General features: G+C 47.1%; 1 protein-coding gene across 1 annotated transcript in view; it reads right to left on the bottom strand.

Moving 5' to 3' along the window:
* The window catches only part of LOC126109438 (desert hedgehog protein A), a 553,800-nt gene extending 534,233 nt beyond the window's left edge, over positions 1–19,567 (bottom strand). Inside the window, exon 1 of the mRNA XM_049914469.1 lies at positions 19,265–19,567. Within this exon, the coding sequence (XP_049770426.1) occupies positions 19,265–19,567 (303 nt within the window). The remainder of the gene's footprint in view (positions 1–19,264) is intronic.
* Between the last annotated feature and the right edge of the window lie 1,890 nt (positions 19,568–21,457).

The raw sequence follows: 21,457 nt of genomic DNA, 5'->3' as shown, positions 1-21,457 counted from the left end.
AGTCAGCTCAATGGAAGCACACAGATTCACCGCCACCAAAAAAATTTCGGGTAACCGCCAGTGCTGAAAAAATGATGGTGTCCATGTTCTGGGACAGCGAGGGCGTAATCCTTACCCATTGCGTTCCAAAGGGCACTACGGTAACAGGTGCATCCTACGAAAATGTTTTGAAGAACAAATTCCTTCCTGCACTGCAACAAAAACGTCCGGGAAGGGCTGCGCGTGTGCTGTTTCACCGAGACAACGCACCCGCACATCGAGCTAACGTTACGCAACAGTTTCTTCTTGATAACAACTTTGAAGTTATTCCTCGTGCTCCCTACTTACCTGACCTGGCTCCTAGTGACTTTTGGCTTTTTCCAACAATGAAAGACACTCTCCGTGGCCGCACATTCACCAGCCGTGCTGCTATTGCCTCAGCGATTTTCCAGTGGTCAAAACAGACTCCTAAAGAAGCCTTCGCTGCTGCCATGGAATCATGGCGTCAGCATTGTGAAAAATGTGTACGTCTGCAGGGCGATTACGACGAGAAGTAACGCCAGTTTAATCGATTTCGGGTGAGTAGTTAATTAGAAAAAAAATCGGAGGCCCTAGAACTTGAATGCACCTCGTAGATCCCTCAGAGTGCTTGGTGGGTCACGTCGTCAATAAACAGATCTTTGCAGTCAATCCCAGACATTTCGATAGGTTTCATCTCTGGAGAACATGCTGTCCACTCTAGTCGGGCGATGTCGTTATCCTGAAGGGTCATTCACAAGATGTGCACTATAGGGGTGCGAATTGTCGTCCGTGAAGACGAATGCCTCGCCGGTATGCTGCCGATATGGTCGCAATATCGATCGGAGGATGGAATTCACGTATCATACACCCGTTACGGCCCTCTTCCATGACCACCAGCGGCGTACGTCGCCCGCACATAATTTCACACCAAAACAGCAGGGAACCTCCACCTCCTGTCCTCCACGGGGACAGTGTGTCTAAGGCGTTCAGCCTGACCGGGTTGCCTCCAAACACGTCTCCGACGACACTCATCGGTGAAGAGAACGTGATGCCAATCCTGAGCGGTCCATTCGGCATGTTGTTGGGCCCATCTGTACCGCGCTGTATGGTGTCGTCGTTGCGAGGACGGACCTCGCCATGGACATCGGGAGTGAAGTTGCGCATCATGCAGCCTACACAGTTTGAGTCGTAACACGACGTCCTGTGGCTGCACGAAAAGCATTATTCAACATGGTGGCGCTGTTGTCAGGGTTGCTCCAAACCATAATCTGTAGGTAGCGGTCATGAGCGAGGCATATCGACAGTATCAACTCCATGTCTGAACAACATCGCTTTGGTTCACTCCGAGACGCCTGGGCACTTCCCTTGTTGAGAGCCCTTCCTGGAACAAAGTAACAATGCGAACCGCGGTATTGACCGTCTAGGCATGGTTGAACTACAGACCACACGTGTACCTCCTTCCTGGTGGAATGACTGGAACTCATCGGCTGTCGAACCCCCTGCGTCTAATATGCGCTGCTCTTGCATGGTTGTTTACATATTTGGGCGGGTTTAGTAACATCTCTGAACAGTCAAAGGGTCTGTGTCTGTGATACAGTATCCACAGTCGACATTTATCTTCAGGAGTTCTGGGGAACTGCGGTGACGCAAAACTGTTTTTGGTGTGTATAGGATATGGTAGTCCATTCCATATCTGTGTCGACCCCCTGTGTATCACTCATTTTAGCAATGGTGCTACAAAACCATTGTCACTAAACTCGCTCAAAGTTGTAAACAACCATGCATGAGCAACGCCTATTGGACGGAGGGGGTCTGATAGCCTATCAGTTCCAGTCATTCCACCAGGAAGGAGGTACACGGCTCGGGTTGTCTGTAGTTCAACCATGCCTAGACGGTCAATACCGCGCTTCGATCGCGACCGCATTGTTACTTTGTGTTCAAATTGGTTCAAACGGCTCTGAGCACTATGGGACTTAACATCCGAGGTCACTAGTCCCTGGGACTTAGAACTACTTTAACCTAACTAACCTAAGGACATCACACACATCCATGACCGAGGCAGGTTTCGAACCTGCGACCATAGTAGTCGAGCGGTTCCGGACTGAAACGCTTAGAACCGCTCGGCCACAGTGGCCGGCTGTTACTTTGTGCGAGGAAGGGTTCTCAACAAGGGAAGTGTCCAGGTGTCTCGCAATGAACCAATGGAGGAGATACAGAGAGACAGGAACTGTCGATGACATGCCTCGCTCAGGCCGCCCAAGAGCTACTAATGCAGTGGATGATAGCTACCTACGGCTTATGCCTCGGAGGAAACCTGACAGCAACGCCACCATGTTGAATAATGGTTTTCAGCTCAGTATTCCTGGATTTTCGTCGTAAAGGAACACATCGAAGAGAGAGTTTACACATGTCTTTTGGATGGCTGATGGCAGCCCGGCATATCAAAGCCATATTATCAAGCACATAACGCGTGCGTGTAACGAGCTGGACGGCATTGCGTGTAACAGAGCTGCAGCGTGCGATACCAGGGGCGGTCGAGAACAGGTCGGCCGGTCCGCTGCTCGCTAGACTATCGAGCCCTGCTCCGGAATAAATCGAGTTCGGACGCCGCCTATCGGACGCGGCGATCGACAAATCGATTTTAATTGGAGCCGCCTCGGTGGGACTCGGCCCGGCCCCCCGAGCCGTTAAGATCCTTTGTGGCGCAGTCAGAGGTGGCGGCGGCGGAGAAGGAGGAGGGGGTGTAGCTGGGTGGGTGGGTGGTTCGCCCGTGGGCGTGGAATTAATAGAGCGGCCGGGCAAAAGGAACACGTCCCGGAGGTCGTGACGCGCGGCCCGCCGAACCGATACGCCGCCGAAATCGATACGGGCAGCCCGGCGTGATTGCAGAGTTAATTAATCGAAAGGAAGCGCGAGAGAGCCAGTTCCGGGAAATTATTAAATTTCTGGGCGCTGTTTCGTGGGCGGGATTTGGGGGGGAAAAAAATCGTAGTTCCTTTGTGCAGTTTCAGATTACATGTTTCCCCACACACCTCCTACCAACCGCAGTCTAGATGGTCACTGAACGGCGTCAGCGAACTACGCCTCCACTCAAGAGGTTGTCGTATCGATTATCGAATCCTGGAAGATACAGGATAAGCATAACGTTTTTCGCTGATTACAAAAATAAGGAACTACACTGAAGAGCCAAAGAAACCGGTACAACAGCTCTTGTAGGCCAGGAGTCTATGTCGCCGGGCCACCGAGAGCTCTTGCAGGAAGATCTGATTCACGGATCCAGTTATATGGCTCCTTCCGTGTATAGCAAATTTATGACTATGACGAGTGAGCCCTGAAGATGGCATCAATGTAAAGCAGAAACTGGTAGCACATAGAAGTTCATGTTGTTGTTGTTGTGGTCTTCAGTCCTGAGACTGGTATGATGCAGCTCTCCATGCTACTCTATCCTGTGCAAGCTTCTTCATCTCCCAGTACTTACTGCAACCTACGCCCTTCTGAATCTGCTTTGTGTATTCATCTCTTGGCCTCCCTATATGATTTTTACCCTGCACACTGCCCTCCAATGCTAAATTTGTGATCCCTTGATGCCTCAGAACACGTCCTACCAACCGGTCCCTTCTCCTGCTCAAGTTGTGCCGCAAACTCGTCTTCTCCCCAATTCTATTCAATACTTCATCATTAGTTATGTGATATACCCATCTAATCTTCAGTATTCTTCTGTAGCATCACATTTCAAAAGCTTCTATTGTCTTCTTGTCCAAACTATTTATCGCCCACGTTTCACTTCCATACATGGCCACACTCCACACAAATACTTTCAGAAACGACTTCCTGACACTTAAATCTATACTCGATGTTAACAAATGTCTCTTCTTCAGAAACGTTTTTCTTGCCATTGCCAGTCTACATTTTATATCCTCCCTACATCGACCATCATCAGTTACTTTGCTCCCCAAATAGCAAAACTCCTTTACTACTTTAATTGTCTCATTTCCTAATCTAATTCCCTCAGCATCACCCGACTTAATTCGACTACATTCCATTATCCTCCTTTTGCTTTTGTTGATGTTCATCTTATATCCTCCTTTCAAGACACTGTCCATTCCAATCAACTGCTCATCCAAGCCCTTTGCTGTCTCTGACAGAATTACAATGTCATCGGCGAACCTCAAAGTTTTTATATCTTCTCCATGGATTTTAATACCTACTCCAAATTTTTCTTTTGTTTCCTTTACTGCTTGCTCAATATACAGATTGAATAACATCGGGGAGCGGCTACAATCCTGTCTCACTCCCTTCCCAACCACTGCTTCCCTTTCTTGTCCCTCGACTCTTATAACTGCCATCTGGTTTCTGTACAAATTGTAAATGGCCTTTCGCTCCCTGTATTTTACCCCTGCCACCTTCAGAATTTGAAAGAGAGTATTCCAGTCAACATTGTCAAAAGCTTTCTTTAAGTCTACAAATGCTAGAAACGTAAGTTTGCCTACGTAGGTTCATAAAATAAAATAAACTTCTACAAATCATACGGCTGTTGGTAAATTATTGCATCAAGAAGTTCATGCCAGCCGTCGTCCCACGATCCATAATGGATCAACGAAGATTGTCTGAAGTAGTGCTGGAGGAAACTGACAACATGAATCTTGGAGGCTGTACATAAATTCCTAAGGGTACCAGGGGTAGAGAGATCTCTTCTGAACAGCACTTTGTAAGGCATCCCAGATATGCTCAATAATAATCATGTCTGCCGCGGTCTGAGGCGCTGCAGTCACAGACTGTGCGGCTGGTCCTGGTGGAGGTTCGAGTCCTCCCTCGGGCATGGGTGTGTGTCTGTTTGTCCTTAGGTTAATTTAGGTTAAGTTGTGTGTAAGCTTAGGGACTGATGAACTTATCAGTTATGTAACATAAGATTTCACACACAATTGAACAATATCCATGTCTGCCGAATTTGGTGGCCAGCGAAAGTGTTTAAACTCAGAAGAGTGATCCTGGAGCTACCCTGTAGCAATTCTAGACGTGTGTGATGTCGCATTGTCCTGCCAGAATTGCCCAAGTCCCTCGCAATGCACAATGGACATGAATGGATACAGGTGATCAGACAGGATGCTCTGTACGTGTCACCTGTCAAGTCGTATCTGGACGTATTCGGGGTCCCATATGACTCCAACAGCACACATCCCACACCATTTCAGAGTCTCCACCAGCTTGAACAGTCCCCTGACGACATGCAGGGTCCATGGATTCATGAGGCTGTCTCCATACCCCTAAATGTCCATCGATACGATACAATTTGAAACGAGACTCGTCCGACTAGGCTACATGTTTCCAGTCATCAACAGTCCAACGGTGTTGACGGGCCCAGGCGAGGGGTAAGGCTTTGTGACGTGCAGTCATCAAGGGTACACTAGTGGGAGTCCAGCTCCGAAAGCCCATATCGATGATGTTTCGGTGAATGGTTCGCACGCTGACGCTTGTTGATAGCCCAGCACTGAAATACGCAGCAATCTGCGGAAGGGTCACGTTGAACGATTCTCTGCAGTCATCGCCGGTTCCGTTCTTGCAGGATCTTTTTCAGGCCGCAGTGATGTCGGAGATTTGATGTTTTACGGGATTCCTGATATTCACGATACACTCGTGATATTTATTTGTTTAATCTTATGGCTACGGCCCCCCGTCGGTCAGACCGTTCGCCGGGTGCCGGTCTTTCGACGCCACTTCGGCGACTTGCAGTCGATGATGATAGGATGATGATGAGGACTGCACAGCACCCAGTCCCTAGGCGGAGAAAGGTCCCCGACCCAGCCGGGAATCGAACCGGGGCCCAGAGGATTGACAATCCGTCACGCTGAGCATTCAGCTACCGGCAGAGGACAACTCGTGAAATTGTCGTATGGGAAAATCCCCATTTCATCGCTACCTTGAAGATACTGTGTCCCATCGGTCGTGCGCCGACCCTAACACCACATTCAAACTCATTTTCATCTTGATAACCTGCCATTGTTTCAGCATTTAGTGATCTAACAACTGCTACAGACACTTGTTGCCTTATCTACATCTACATCTACGTCCATACTCCGCAAGCCACCTGACAGTGTGTGGCGGAGGGTACCTTCAGTACCTCTATCGGTTCTCCCTTCTATTCCAGTCTCGTATTGTTCGTGGAAAGAAGGATTGTCGGTATGCCTCTGTGTGGGCTCTAATCTCTCTGATTTTATCCTCATGGTCTCTTCGCGAGATATACGTAGGAGGGAGCAATATACTGCTTGACTCTTCGGTGAAGGTATGACAAAAGCCCGTACCGAGCTACTGAGCGTCTCTCCTGCAGAGTCTTCCACTGGAGTTTATCTATCATCTCCGTAACGCTTTCGCGATTACTAAATGATCCTGTAACGAAGCGCGCTGCTCTCCGTTGGATGTTCTCTATATCTTCTATCAACCCTACCTGGTACGGATCCCACACTGCTGAGCAGTATTCAAGCAGTGGGCGAACAAGCGTACTGTAACCTACTTCCTTTGTTTTCGGATTGCATTTCCTTGGGATTCTTCCAATGAATCTCAGTCTGGCATCTGCTTTACCGACGATCAACATTATATGATCATTCCATTTTAAATCACTCCTAATGCGTACTCACAGATAATTTATGGTATTAACTGCTTCCAGTTGCTGACCTGCTATTTTGTAGCTAAATGATAAAGGATCTATCTTTCTGTATATTCGCAGCACATTACACTTGTCTACATTGAGATTCAATTGCCATTCCCTGCACCATGCGTCAATTCGCTGCAGATCCTCCTGCATTTCAGTACAATTTTCCATTGTTACAACCTCTCGGTACACCACAGCATCATCTGCAAAAAGCCTCAGTGAACTTCCAATGTCATCCACCAGGTCATTTATGTATATTGTGAATAGCAACGGTCCTACCACACTCCCCTGTGGCACACCTGAAATCACTCTTACTTAGGAAGACTTCTCTCCATTGAGAATGACACGCTGCGTTCTGTTATCTAGGAACTCTTCAATCGAATCACACAATTGGTCTGATAGTCCATACGCTCTTACTTTGTTCATTAAACGACTGTGGGGAACTGTATCGAACGCCTTGCGGAAGTCAAGAAACACGGCATCTACCTGTGAACCCGTGTCTATGGCCCTCTGAGTCTCGTGGGCGTATAGCGCGAGCTGGGTTGCACACGATCGTCTTTTTCGAAACCCATGCTGATTTCTACAGAGTAGATTTCTAGTCTCCAGAAAAGTCATTATACTCAAACTTAATACGTGTTCCAAAATTCTACAACTGATCGACGTTAGAGATATAGGTCTATAGTTCTACACATCTGTTCGACGTCCCTTCTTGAAAACGGGCATGACCTGTGCCCTTTTCCAATCCTTTGGAACGCTACGCTCTTCTAGAGACCTACGGTACACCGCTGCAAGAAGGGGGGCAAGTTCCTTCGCGTACTCTGTGTAAAATCGAACTGGTATCCCATCAGCGTCGCCACCACAGCGTCTGATTCTGCCTGTTTACATATCTCTCTATTCGAATCCGCATGCCTATACCAGTTTCTTTGGTACTTCAGTGTCTATTAAGGTGAGAAAAGTCATGGGATACCACCTAATATTGTGTCTGATCTCCTTTTCCCCAATGTAGTGTAGCGTCTCGATGTGGTATCGATGACTGAAAATAGTATCGAAGTAGCCGAACACAATCATTTCCAGTCAATGATCGATTCTGTTGCAGTAGAGAACCCAGTCCATTCCGTGCAAACACAGCCTACACTGTTATGTATCCCGGCAAGAGTTTGCACAGTGCCTTATTGAGATGCTTCAAATGGCTCTGAGTGGCTTTCATCAGTGGCTTCCCTCTCCTTGGCGCATTTTCCACACTCGTTCTTCCACGTCTGAAGTCGGACATCCACTTTTTTACTGTTGCATAAGACGGACCCCTGGCCTTAAGTGCTTTTCGCACTTCATCCGCAACTTCTTTGGGCGTCATTCCCCTCAAATGAGATATTCAACCACAGCACGGTTCTTGATTCTCTCGATATTCACCATTTTGCTTACACTACGCTCTACAACGCATCCTAGCGGCAAAACTACCGAAGCTGGAGTCGCAAAATTTTACTTACACTACTGGCCATCAAAACTGCAACACAAAGAAGAAATGCAGATGAGTATTCATTGCACAAATATATTATACTAGAACTGACATGTGATTACATTTTCACGCAATTTGGGTGCATAGATCCTGAGAAATCAGTAACCAGAACAACCACCGCTGGCCGTAATAACAGCCTTGATACGCCTGGGCATTGACTCAAACAGAGATCGGATGGCGTGTACAGGTACATCTGCCCATGCAGCTTCAACACGATACCGCAATTCATCCAGAGTAGTAACTGGCGTATTGTGACGAGCCAGTTGCTCGGCCACCATTGACAAGACGTTTTCAATTGGTGAGAGATCTGGAGAATGTCGGGCCACAGCAGCAGTCGAACATTTTCTGCATCCAGAAAGGCCCGTACAGGACCTGCAACATGCGGTCGTGCATTATCATGCTGAAATGTAGGGTTTTGCAGGGGTCGAACGAGGGGTAGAGCCACGGGTCGTAACAGATCTGAAATGTAACGTCCACTGTTCAAAGTGCCGTCAACGCGAACAAGATGTGATCGAGACGTGTAACCAATGGCACCCCATACCATCACGCCGGTTGATAGAGCCGGCCTTGGTGGCCGTGCGGTTCTGGCGCTGCAGTCCGGAACCGCAAGGTTGCTACGGTCGCAGGTTCGAATCCTGCCTCGGTCATGGGTGTGTGTGATGTCCTTAGGTTAGTTAGGTTTAAGTAGTTCTAAGTTCTAGGGGACTTATGACCTAAGATGTTGAGTACCATAGTGCTCAGAGCCACACGCCGGGTGATGCGCCAGTATGGCGACGACGAATACACGCTTCCAATGCGCGTTCACCACGATGTCGCCAAACCCGGATGCGATCATCATGATGCTGTAAACAGAACCTGGATTCATCCGAAAAAATGACGTTTTGCCATTCGTGCATCCAGGTTCGTCGTTGAGTACACCATCGCAGGCGCTCCTGTCTGTGATGGAGCGTCAAGGGTAACCGCAGCCACGGTCTCCGAGCTTATAGTCCATGCTGCAGCAAACGTCGTCGAACTGTTCGTGCAGACGGTTGTTGTCTTACAAACTTGACTCAGGGATCGAGACGTGGCTGCACGATCCGTTACAGCGATGGGGATAAGATGCTTGTCATCTCGACTGCTAGTGACACGAGGCCGTTGGGATCCAGCACGGCGTTCCGTATTACTCTCCTGAACCCACCGATTCCATATTCTGCTAACTGTCATCGGATCTCCACCAACGCGAGCAGCAATGTCGCGATACGATAAACCGCAATCGCGATAGGCTACAATCCAACCTTTATCAAAGTCGGAAACGTGATGGTACGCATTTCTCCTCCTGACACGAGGCATCCCAACAATGTTTCACCAGGCAACGCCGGTCACCTGCTGTTTGTGTATGAGAAACCGGTTGGAATCTTTCCTCATGTCAGCACGTTGTCGGTTGCGCCAACCTTGTGTGAATGCTCTGAAAAGCTAATCATTTGCACATCACAGCATCTTCTTCCTATCGGTTAAATTTCGCGTCTGTAGCTCGCCATCTTCGTGGTGTAAAAGTTTTAATGGCCAGCAGTGTAGATACCCAGAAAGGGTCGCCATAAAAGTAGGTGGTGGTGTCTGTGCGAGGCAATACGGTAACTTTCTCGGGCTTGACACTTTTCAACCGCCCCTCATATTGAGATGCCTGGCCACACGGTGCAAGCAGGAGGCGTTGCCGACTTATTCCCCGTCGGAAACGAAGGGGAGAAACGAGAGGCCGTCCTGTGGCGCCACCGTTGTTTGCCCAGACGCATGGCCGCTGGGGACCCACAGGAAGAGGGCGGCCAGGGCAGCTGCGACGTCAAATATTGACGTCGCGATACCAGCGCCTCATCCCAGCACCCACCGGAAGTCCCGCCGACAGTCGCACCGCGCGACTCTGAATGCTCATCTCCGGCCTCAGGTGGGCACAGGTCTGGAACTGGATGACACCACTAAGGACTCTGGAACTTGTGTCAGAAGATTGTCCTCATACGTTGTTGTTGTGGTAGCGGCGGAAACCCTCCGTAGGCCTTTGCCACGGCTCAATAATGATCTTGAATAACTGTGCCTGTTCTACATCTACATTTATACTCCGCAAGCCACCCAGCGGTGTGTGGCGGAGGGCACTCTACGTGCCACTGTCATTACCTCCCTTTCCTGTTCCAGTCGCGTATGGTTCGCGGGTTGAACGACTGCCGGAAAGCCTCCGTGCGCACTCGAATCTCTCTGATTTTACATTCGTGATCTCCTCGGGAGGTATAATTAGGGGGAAGCAATATATTCGATACCTCATCCAGAAACACACCCTCTCGAAACCTGGACAGCAAGTTACACCGCGATGCAGAGCGCCTCTCTTGCAGAGTCTGCCATTCGAGTTTGCTAAACATCTCCGTAACGCTATCACGCTTACCAAATAACCCAGTGACGAAACGCGCCGCTCTTCTTTGGATCTTCTCTATCTCCTCCGTCAACCCGATCTGGTACGGATCTGACACTGATGAGCAATACTCAAGTATAGGTCGAACGAGTGTTTTGTAAGCCACCTCCTTTGTTGATGGACTACATTTTCTAAGGACTCTCCCAATGAATCTCAACCTGGTACCCGCCTTACCAACAATTAATTTTATATGATCATTCCACTTCAAATCGTTCCGCACGCATACTCTCAGATATTTTACAGAAGTAACTGCTACCAATGTTTGTTCCGCTATCATATCATCATACAATAAAGGATCCTTCTTTCTATGTATTCGCAATACATTACATTTGTCTATGTTAAGAGTCAGTTGCCACTCCCTGCACCAAGTGCCTATCCGCTGCAGATCTTCCTGCATTTCTCTGCAATTTTCTAATGCTGCAATTTCTCTGTATACTACAGCATCATCAACGAAAAGACGCATGGAACTTCCGACACTATCAACTAGGTCATTTATATATATTGTGAAAAGCAATGGTCTCATAACACTCCCCTGTGGCACGCCAGAGGTTAATTTAACGTGTGTAGACGTCTCTCCATTGAGAACAACATGCAGTGTTCTATTTGCTAAAAACTCTTGAATCCAGCCACACAGCTGGTCTGATATTCCGTAGGCTCTTACTTTGCTTATCAGGCGACAGTGCGGAACTGTATCGAACGCCTTCCGGAAGTCAACGAAAATAGCATCTCCCTTGGAGCCAGTATCTAATATTTTCTGGGTCTCACGAACAAATAAAGCGAGTTGGGCCCCACACGATCGCTGTTTCCGGAATCCAAATGGCCAAATGGATCTGAGCAATATGGGACATCTGAGGTCATCAGTCCCCTAGACTTAGAACTACTTAAACCTAAGTAACTTAAGGAAATTACGCTTATCCATGGCCGAGGCAAAATTCGAACCAGCGACCGTAGCAGCAGCGCGGTTCCGGACTGAAGCGCCTAGAACCGCTTGGCCACAGCGGCCGGCAACTGTGCATATATGCTTCGTTTAAATAAATTAACATAAGATGATTATCATACGAATGACAGCTACTCGACGAATCCTTCGGAAGAGGGGCCAGTCACAAAAGTCGAAATTATATTCACAGAAATGGTTCTGGAACAAATGACACCGGTTCTATCACACCTGCAGGACTGAAAAGCAATATTTTGACTGTAGGTTGAGTCCACAACTTACTTCACAGTTGGTGAGATACTTAAAGAGAAACTAACCGCCCTATAATTAAAAAAAAAAAGAGTAAACTGCCATTTGACTGTTTATTACTGTCTTTATCTTCTGTACTATCTAGATTTCGGCTTTTATGCCATTATTAAGTACAACGTTAAAAGCTGGAACACGCAAATAGTAAGACATATAGTAAAAAATTGATTTTTTTTTAAATATTAGATGTACACTGCTATAAAATTACATACATTCACTTACTTATTAGACCGTTATTATGTCATATTTTTTGCGGCAATCCAAAGCAAATACAAAGATACATGTACGCTCTGATTTAAACATTTACTACTGTAAATGCAAAGATAATGATTCACAACGCCACCTCCAAAGGATTAAGGTGGTCGGATGACACTTAAAAAATGGTTCAGATGGCTCTGAGCACTATGGGACCTAACATCTGAGGTCATCACTCGCCTAGAACTTAGAACTACTTAAACCTAACTAACCTAAGGACATCACACACATACATGCCCGAGGCAGGATTCGAACCTGCGACCGTAGCGGTCGCGCTGTTCCAGACTGTAGAGCATATAACCGCTCGGCCACTCCGGCCGGCTGACACTTAACACTTGTAAGCTTTTATCTGTGATGCTTCTATATTTATTGTGTCTTCTAGGGCTTACAGTCTTTGACAGTTACTTCACAAAGACGTGTTAGGCTTGTTTATCTGCTTTGTACTGCCGCAACAAATATGAAATGATAATGGTCTAACATATAAGTGAATATTTCGTTATTTTATATAAGTATATGGATGTTTGTGATGTCCTTAGGTTAGTTAGGTTTAAGTAGTTCTAAGTTCTAGGGGACTGATTATCTCAGATGTTAACTCCCACAGTGCTCAGAGCCATTTGAACCATTTTTTGACACGTTCGACAAACGTAACAGTCGACAGAAGAGAATGGACGAGGCTCGTAGAGCGGGCATGTGGTCGATAAGGCCCTCGCCATATATAAAGTAAAGTGAAATACAAAGATCGTGATGTGGAAGCGTATAGAGTTCCAGAACTCTCTTACAGACTGATTGTCACTGTTATATAGGGTCTGTTTAAAAAATCTCGCAGCATCCGTATTTTCGCGACAATGGTGTGTTGGAACAAAATGCGGTTGGCATCCCTGTACACGCCCGTGTTTAATGTGTAACACCCGGAAGTTTCATTGTTGTATGTCTGTTAGTTGTTGTTGAGTGCTGTGTTGAGTAGAGCGTTGTGTCGCACAGTTTGCCAATTTCGAGACGGCATAGTTAGAGGACCAAAGGGTCTGCGTTAGATTTTGCATGAAACTCAAAGAAACATTTACAGAAACACACCAAATGGTGCAGGAACCCTATACAATACGTACAACAACCAAGAGGGAATAATAAGAGTGGACGATCAAGAACGAAGTGCTCGTATTAAGAAGGGTGTAAGACAAGGCTGTAGCCTTTCGCCCCTACTCTTCAATCTGTACATCGAGGAAGCAATGATGGAAATAAAAGAAAGGTTCAGGAGTGGAATTAAAATACAAGGTGAAAGGATATCAATGATACGATTCGCTGATGACATTGCTATCCTGAGTGAAAGTGAAGAAGAATTAAATGATCTGCTGAACGGAATGAACAGTCTAATGAGTACACAGTATGGTTTGAGAGTAAATCGGAGAAAGACGAAGGTAATGAGAAGTAGTAGATATGAGAACAGAGAGAAACTTAACATCAGTATTGATGGTCACGAAGTCAATGAAGTTAAGGAATTCTGCTACCTAGGCAGTAAAATAACCAATGGCGGACGGAGCAAGGAGGACATCAAAAGCAGACTCGCTATGGCAAAAAAGGCATTTCTGGCCTAGAGAAGTCCACTAATATCAAATACCGGCCTTAATTTGAGGAAGAAATTTCTGAGGATGTACGTCTGGAGAACAGCATTGTATGGTAGTGAAACATGGACTGTGGGGAAAACCGGAACAGAAGAGAATCGAAGCATTTGAGATGTGGTGCTATAGACGAATGTTGAAAATTAGGTGGACTGATAAGGTAAGGAATGAGGAGGTTCTACGCAGAATCGGAGAGGAAAGGAATATGTCGAAAACACTGATAAGGAGAAGGGACAGGATGATAGGACATCTGCTAAGACATGTGGGAATGACTTCCATGGTACTAGAGGGAGCTGTAGAGGGCAAAACCTGTAGAGGAAGACAGAGATTGGAATACGTCAAGCAAATAATTGAGGACGTAGGTTGCAAGTGCTACTCCGGGGAAAAAAAAAAGCTTAGGGGCTGATGACCTTAGCAGTTAAGTCCCAGAACATTAAAAGAAAAAAAAATAAGTGTCGTATTGCCACTAAGTTCGTCCCACGGCTCACGAGTCAAGACCAGAAAGACTTCGCCTCGAAATCTGCGAGGAGCTTTTGGATCGTGCAAATGAGAACGAAATGTTCCTTAAAAGAATCATAACTGGTGATGAGGCGTGGGTCTATGGTTATGATGTTGAGACCAAGATTCAATCTTCACAATGGGTCGGGAAAGGTTCTCCAAGACCAAAAAAAGCTCGTCAGGCCAGGCCGAATGTCAAAGCCATGCTCACAGTTTTCTTTGACTTTGAAGGATTAGTGAATTACGAATTCGTGCCACAGTGGAAAACTGTTGACCAATGTTACTATCGCGACGTGTTGCGACGCCTGCGAGAGAGAAGGTAACTGCCTGAAATGTGGCGAGACAGTCCACGGTTCTTTATCACGGTAACGCGACCGCACATTCATCCCTGTTGGTGCGTGATTGTTGCAAAAGAAAAGAAATCACTCTGCTGCCTCATCCTCTGTACTCTCCATACTTGGCCATTCGGGAGGACGACGGTTCAATCCCGCGTCCGGCCATCCTGTTTTAGGTTTTCCGTGATTTCCCTAAATCACTCTAAGGCAATTTCCAGGATGAAAGAAGGGCACGGCCGACTTCCTTCCCCATCCTTCGCTAATCCGATGACACCGATGACTTCGCTGTTTGGTCTCTTCCCCCAAAACAACCCAACCGATACTTGGCTCCCGTGGACTTTTCTTTTATTTCCAAATTTGAATACACCTTTGCAAGGACGAAGATTGACAACTATAGACGACACAAAAGTAAAATCGCAGATGGTGCTTCGACGATTCAGCATGGGGCGTACCAAGACTGACTCCGGAAGTGGAAAACGGCGTTGGGGGCGGTGTATCAATTGTGGAGGAGACTATTTTGAAGGAGACCATGCACAATAACTAAAATGTTACCGCAGAAAACTTTTGTGGAATTTTTTTGAACAGACCTCATATGGGTTTGCCTCGAGCGCGCGCTGACAGATCCGAAGGCGATAAATGTCCCTCCCAGCCCATAACGTCCACCTGCTCTGTTGACCCGTGTCCTCTGCTTTCCCCCATTATGTTCTCTTTTGCTTAATCAGCAAACAACGCGCGAGTCTGCAAGAACAGGGCTTCCTTTGTGAGTGGGGCCTTGTTCCCACATATAGGGCAACCGGTCGCTATCCAGCATCGCTGGTGCAGGTCTAAGGACAGAGTGACCTTGGCACTCCTAACCTACGTAAACGAAGCCATCGTGTGGTCCAAAGCCACAGCGAACCCAGTGAACATGTCGAAGTCAAAATGTATCGTACGAAGAGAGAAATACTGCTCAGACTGCAACGGGCGTCGAAGTATCCGTGTCTTAATTACTGCCTTTGTCCTTTTAACGTCTTGGGAGAGCCAGCCCTGACATAACTCTACCAAATGGTGAGCAAATTGTATGAGACAGGGTTCTAGGCGCTACAGTCTGGAGCCGCGCGACTGCTACGGTCGCAGGTTCGAATCCTGCCTCGGGCATCGATATGTGTGATGTCCTTAGGTTAGCAAGGTTTAAATAGTTCTAAATTCTAGGGGACTGATAACCTCAGAAGTTAAGTCCAATAGTGCTCAGAGCCATTTGAACCATTTTTTGTATGAGCAGGTGAAATACCCTCAGACTTCAAGAAGAGTAAAATTTTCCAACCCCAAAGAAAGCAGGCGCTGACAGGTGTGAAAATTACCGAACTATCAGTTTAATAAGTCACTGCTGGAAAATACTAACACGAATTCTGAACAGACGAATGCAAAAACTGGTGGAAGCTGACCTCGGTTCAAAAATGGGTCAAATGGCTTTGAGCACTATGGGACTTAACATCTGAGGTCATCAGTCCCCTAGAACTTCTACTTAAACCTAACTAACCTATGGACATCACACACTTCCAAGCCCCAGGCAGGATTCGAACCTGCGACCGTAGCGGTCGCGCGGTCCCGGACTGAAGCGCCTAGAACCGCACGGCCACACCTGCCGGCTGCTGACCCCGGGAAAGGTTTCGATTCCGTAGAAATTTTGGAACACGTGAGGCAATACCGACCCTAGGACTTATCTTAGAATAAGAAAATGCAAACCTACGTTTCTAGTATTTGTAGATCAGAGAAAGCTTTTGACAATGTTAACTGGAATACTCTCTTTCAAATTCTAAAGGTGGTAGGGGTAAAATACAGGGAGCGGAAGGCTATTTACAATTTGTACAGAAACCAGACTGCAGTTATAAGAGTCGAGGGGCATGAAAAGGAAGTAATGGGTGGGTAGGGAGTGACACAGGGTTGTAGCCTATCCCAGATCTTATTCAATCTGTATATTGAGCAAGCAGTAAAGGAAACAAAAGAAAAATTCGGAGTAGGTATTAAAATCCATAGAGAAGAAATAAAAACTTTGAGGTTCGCCGATGACATTGTAATTCTGTGAGAGACAGCAAAGGACCTGGAAGAGCAGCTGAACGGAATGGACAGTGTCTTGAAAGGAGGATATAAGATGAACATCAACAAAAGCATAACGAGGATGATGGAATGTAGTCGAATTAAGTCGTGTGATGCTGAGGGAATTAGATTAGGAAATGAGACACTTAAAGTAGTAAAGGACTTTTGCTATTTGGGGAGCAAAATAACTGATGATGGTCGAAGTAGAGGATATAAAATGTAGACTGGCAATGGCAAGGAAAGCGTTTCTGAAGAAGAGAAATTTGTTAACATCGAGTATAGATTTAAGTGTCAGCAAGTCGTTTCTGAAAGTATTTGTATGGAGTGTATCCATGTATGGAAGTGAAACATGGACGATAAATAGTGTAGACAAGAAGAGAATGGAAGATTTCGAAATGTGGTGCTACAGAAGAATGCTGAAGATTAGATGGGTAGATCACATAACTAATGAGGAGGTATTGACTAGAATTGAGGAGGAGAGAAATTTGTGGCACAACTTGACTAGAAGAAGGGACCGGTTGGTAGGACATGTCCTGAGGCATCAAGGGATCACAAATTTAGCATTGGAGGGCAGCGTGGAGGGTAAAAATCTTAGATGGAGACAAAGAGATGAAGACACTAAAGAGATTCAGAAGGATGTATGTTGCAGTAGATATTTGGAGTTGAAGAAGCTTGCAGAGGATGAAGTAGCAAGGAGAGCTGCATCAAATCAGTCTCAGGACTGAAGACCACAACAACAACATCAACAACAAGTCGTAGTGTCAGTATTGCCTCACGTGTTCCAACATTTCTGCGGAATCCAAACTGATCTTCCCTGAGGTCGGCTTCTACGAGTTTTTCTATTCGTCTGTAAAGAATTCGTGTTAGTATTTTGCAGCTGTGACTTATTAAACTGATAGTTCGGTAATTTTCACCTCTGTCAACACCTGCTTTGTTTGGGATTGGAATTATTATATTCTTGTTGAAGTCTGAGGGAATTTCGCCTGTCTCATACATCTTGCTCACTAGATGGTAGAGTTTTGTTAGGCCTGGCCCTCCCAAGGCTGTCAGTAGTTCTAATGGAATGTTGTCTACTCCCGGGACTTTGTTTCTACTTAGGTCTATCAGTGTACTGGCAAACTGTTCACGCAGTATCAAATCTCGTTGAACCTCCTTTCCTGTTTTCCATTTTTTGCGTTATTAGCAGCCTTTCCTGAAAAAGCATATGCTCTAATGCTATGAAATTTTTAGTAACTGTTTGTAACTAAAAAATACGAAATTCTGCTATTACATTTTCATTTTTAGGTAATTGTGTGTAGAAAAACAGTTAATTTTGGAGGTGCAAAATTAAAAACTCTTTTAATTGGTACCATAAATTGATAACTGTATCTCAGTGGTCTTACAACCTTCTCAGGACACTACAATAAAATTTTCAGATTAATTGCTTGTTTAGAATTTGAGTATGGCTTTTTATAAAAAAGACAATAAAAAAATTAAAAATTCAAATTTGTGGAAAAATATTAGTCCTAAATATTTTATTATATCTTTCCGTTAAAACACAGTTTTTCTGCTTTACACAAGCAAAATTTAAATTTGGGCGTTAATAAATTTGGCCGACGGAGTTCGGCCTGCTCTCATTACGTTGGCATCTCATTTTTGTCTATTCTCTTATATGCTTAGTTGCTTAGCTCTTATTCGTTTATGGCTCATGTTATTGTGCTCTCTTTCAGCCATTCTGATTGTTTTCATTTACTCCCAATTGAGAAGTGCTCATTTTGGCATTTCACTTTTGCATATTTCTCATTTTGCTAATAGTATGCTCCGTAGCTTTTTACAGTTGAATTGATTAATATAGTCTCATGTACTGTTTGTTCATTTCAGCCTGTTCACATTCTGATGTTCTTTAAATACTGTAATAATTATCGGAAGCATTTCTTCCCTTAAACTTGTGTAAAGTATTCTCGATGCAGGATTTGTTCTGTGTCACGGGTGTAAGGTTTTGAATATAAATTATATACGAAACTGTGCCTTAAAAGGAATTTATTTTTTCAGTTTGCTTCTGCTTTGGGAGAAGCAAGGTTACCCAAGAGACTCATGGATTCAGCAGTAGAGGGTAGGAGGAGTCGGGGCAGACCGAGGAGAAGGTACCTGGATTCGGTTAAGAAGGATTTTGAAGTAATAGGTTTAACATCAGAAGAGGCACCAATGTTAGCACTGAATAGGGGATCATGGAGGAACTGTATAAGGGGGGCTATGCTCCAGACTGAACGCTGAATGGCATAATCAATCTTAAATGATGATGATGATGATGATGATGAGTTTGTACTACATCAGACGACGATTTTGTGATATGAGGGAGAAATTTGAGGGGCGAAACCATGGAAATAGTCTTAAGTGATCCCCTTCAAAAATAAAATTTTGTGTGACACTGAAAGGAGTGACACTGTAGGCACCGAAAATTTATATATATAAAATTATATAAGTGTTAGCGTTGCTCCAGCTGTCAAACAGTAAGAACACCAAAGAGTGTCTTCACTGTATTTACTAGACTGTGCTAATACCACACACAAAATCGCTTCCATTGGGAAAATCTGAAATGGCGACCCCGACAGGACTCGGTATCTCCCCGAAAGCATTAGAGACGAAGAGGGGAACGCGTGGCGCTGCGGACTGACCTGCGTCATGAGCCTGTCGGCGCCGGTGCCCTCCTCGTCCTTGAAGATGATGTCGGCGTTGTAGTTGGGCACGAGGTCCCGGAAGCGCTCGTCGTTGCGCGTGACGCGCTTCTCCGGCTTGCCCGCCGCCGCCAGCGACACCTCGTTCACGTTCGGCACGTGCTGCTTGAAGACGAGCGGCGTCAGCCTCTTGCGGCTGGGTCCGCGCCCGCCGCCGCCCCGGCCGGGCCCGCAGCCGAGCACCACGGCGGGCACCAGCACCACCACCAGCGCCGCCACCACCACCACCCACGCCGCCCTCATCGTGCCTCTGGCTGGCGGCGCATCGCCGACGCCGCGACGCCCTCCACCGGTCCCGGGGACCGCCCGCGCACTCCCTAGTCCGTCCGGTCCGGCGTCCGGACACCTCCCGACCTCCACCAGTCCGATCTACCACCGGGCCCGTGAGTCACTCGAGGCACCGAACTGCACACCGCGAGGTTCCCGACCAGTGTCACTGCCGTCTCGGCGGACCACTCTCGGCAAACGACGAATTCGCCACGAGGTCACTCCGAGTCGAAGCACCTCGATACCGGCTGCTGAGACCTCGATTGGTGTCACTTCAGAAATGGCCGGCACTGTTCCACTCGCAGGTTCACACTCGTCAAGCACAAAATTCTGCACGCCCTCACCCACGAGACACCGAGACACTCCACGTACAGGTCTGTCACTCACTCGACAGCAACTGGCCTCGCAGTCTGACACCGCATCCCATTTTCGCGGAGCCCTGACACACTCGAGTGCTCTTCACCAGTAAAGTGGACAAGCTCAGCAACACTGCAGGAGAAACGCTGATGTCAACCCGCTCAGGAGTTTAGAACAGTTGGAATCCACTTGTTAACTTCTTTCAGGAATTCTTCCAAAATTCCTCACCACCGAACAAAAGTCAGTCCACTGGAATGTCCGTGAACCCTCGTAGATTTGACAAGTCCGAGGAACTGTTGCAGTACTTGAAACTAATCGGTCAGTCCCTAAACACTGTTCCAAAAATTTTTTGGGCCTAGTTGTGGCTACCAGTTGGGCACTTTAGGGTACAGAGAAGCAGAGAAGAGCGGTTTTTTGGGGGGATATCGACAATAGGGTGGAAATATCGTGAGAGATTGAGAATCTATGAAGAAGCTACAGACAGCCCTTGCAGGGGAGCGAGTTTACTGGTGTCGAAGTTGTAGGTTGCAGGACTGTACAGATCCCACCAGATACCTTTGTGTCAGAACTGGCTGGTTCAGCAGCGAGATTTGAGAGGTAAATAGATCACTGTGTAGGCTGTACTCCGAAGTCTTGGAGGAGGTAGTTTGCCAGTGACGAAGTTGAGTTGTAGGCTGCAGGACTGTACAGATCGCACCAGATACCTTTGTGTCAGAACTGGCTGGTTCAGTAGCGAGATTTGAGAGCTAAATAGATCACTGCATAGGCTGTACCCTGAAGTCTTGGACCAGCCTGGAGGTCCCAGTTGGCAGTTCTTTTAGTGTTTTGGGGCAGTTATTGAGAAGTTCTCGTCAGAGAGCGAGAGTCTCGCATGGAAGGGAGTCTTCACCAGTGGTGAAGAGTTGTACGTTGCGAAATTCCAAAGATTCCACCAAGCGGAGTGGAGTCACCGAGGGCCCCGACGAGTCTCGGTCGTTTTTTTTTTGTGGGCGGAAAAGGAAACCGGCGATGACGGCAGGAACAGATGAGGCGCAGGAGGGGGTGGGAGAGAGAAAGACAGACGGAGAGAGAGAGCAATTTCCAAGGCGAGGCGAACGGACGATGCGTCCCCTCTCCCCGGGCTGGAAGAAGCTGGAGCTCGTTCCCAGTGGTACAGGGGGCGAAATAATAGCCCGGGCCGGGCGCTGGCGCGAGGGAGTGGGGAACAAAGAGGCGAAAAAAAGGAAAGGCGGCGACTCACACGCGGACACCGCGAGAGCGAGAGGGCCGCAGAGCGGAGCGGCCGGTCGGAAAAAGGACGGCGAGGAGCAAACGAGCCGTGCGCAGCGGCCGGCAGGTGAGAGCGGGGGCGGGGGCGGCGGCGGGGGAGGGGCACCTGCTGCCCGGCTGCTCCCTGGCTGCTCGCCGCTCGCTCCGGAGACACTTGTTGAGCGTCCGACCTGTTGCGCCGCCGCGCCGGAGTCGAATCCACTGCTCTGTGGGTCTGGTCGCGGTGCGGCTGGCTTCGGT

The sequence above is a fragment of the Schistocerca cancellata genome, chromosome 12, assembly GCF_023864275.1.
Source record: "Schistocerca cancellata isolate TAMUIC-IGC-003103 chromosome 12, iqSchCanc2.1, whole genome shotgun sequence".
Taxonomy (NCBI): domain Eukaryota; kingdom Metazoa; phylum Arthropoda; class Insecta; order Orthoptera; family Acrididae; genus Schistocerca; species Schistocerca cancellata.
The sequence above is the reverse complement of the archived record's forward strand: the minus strand, read 5'-3'. Positions and strand labels throughout refer to the sequence as shown.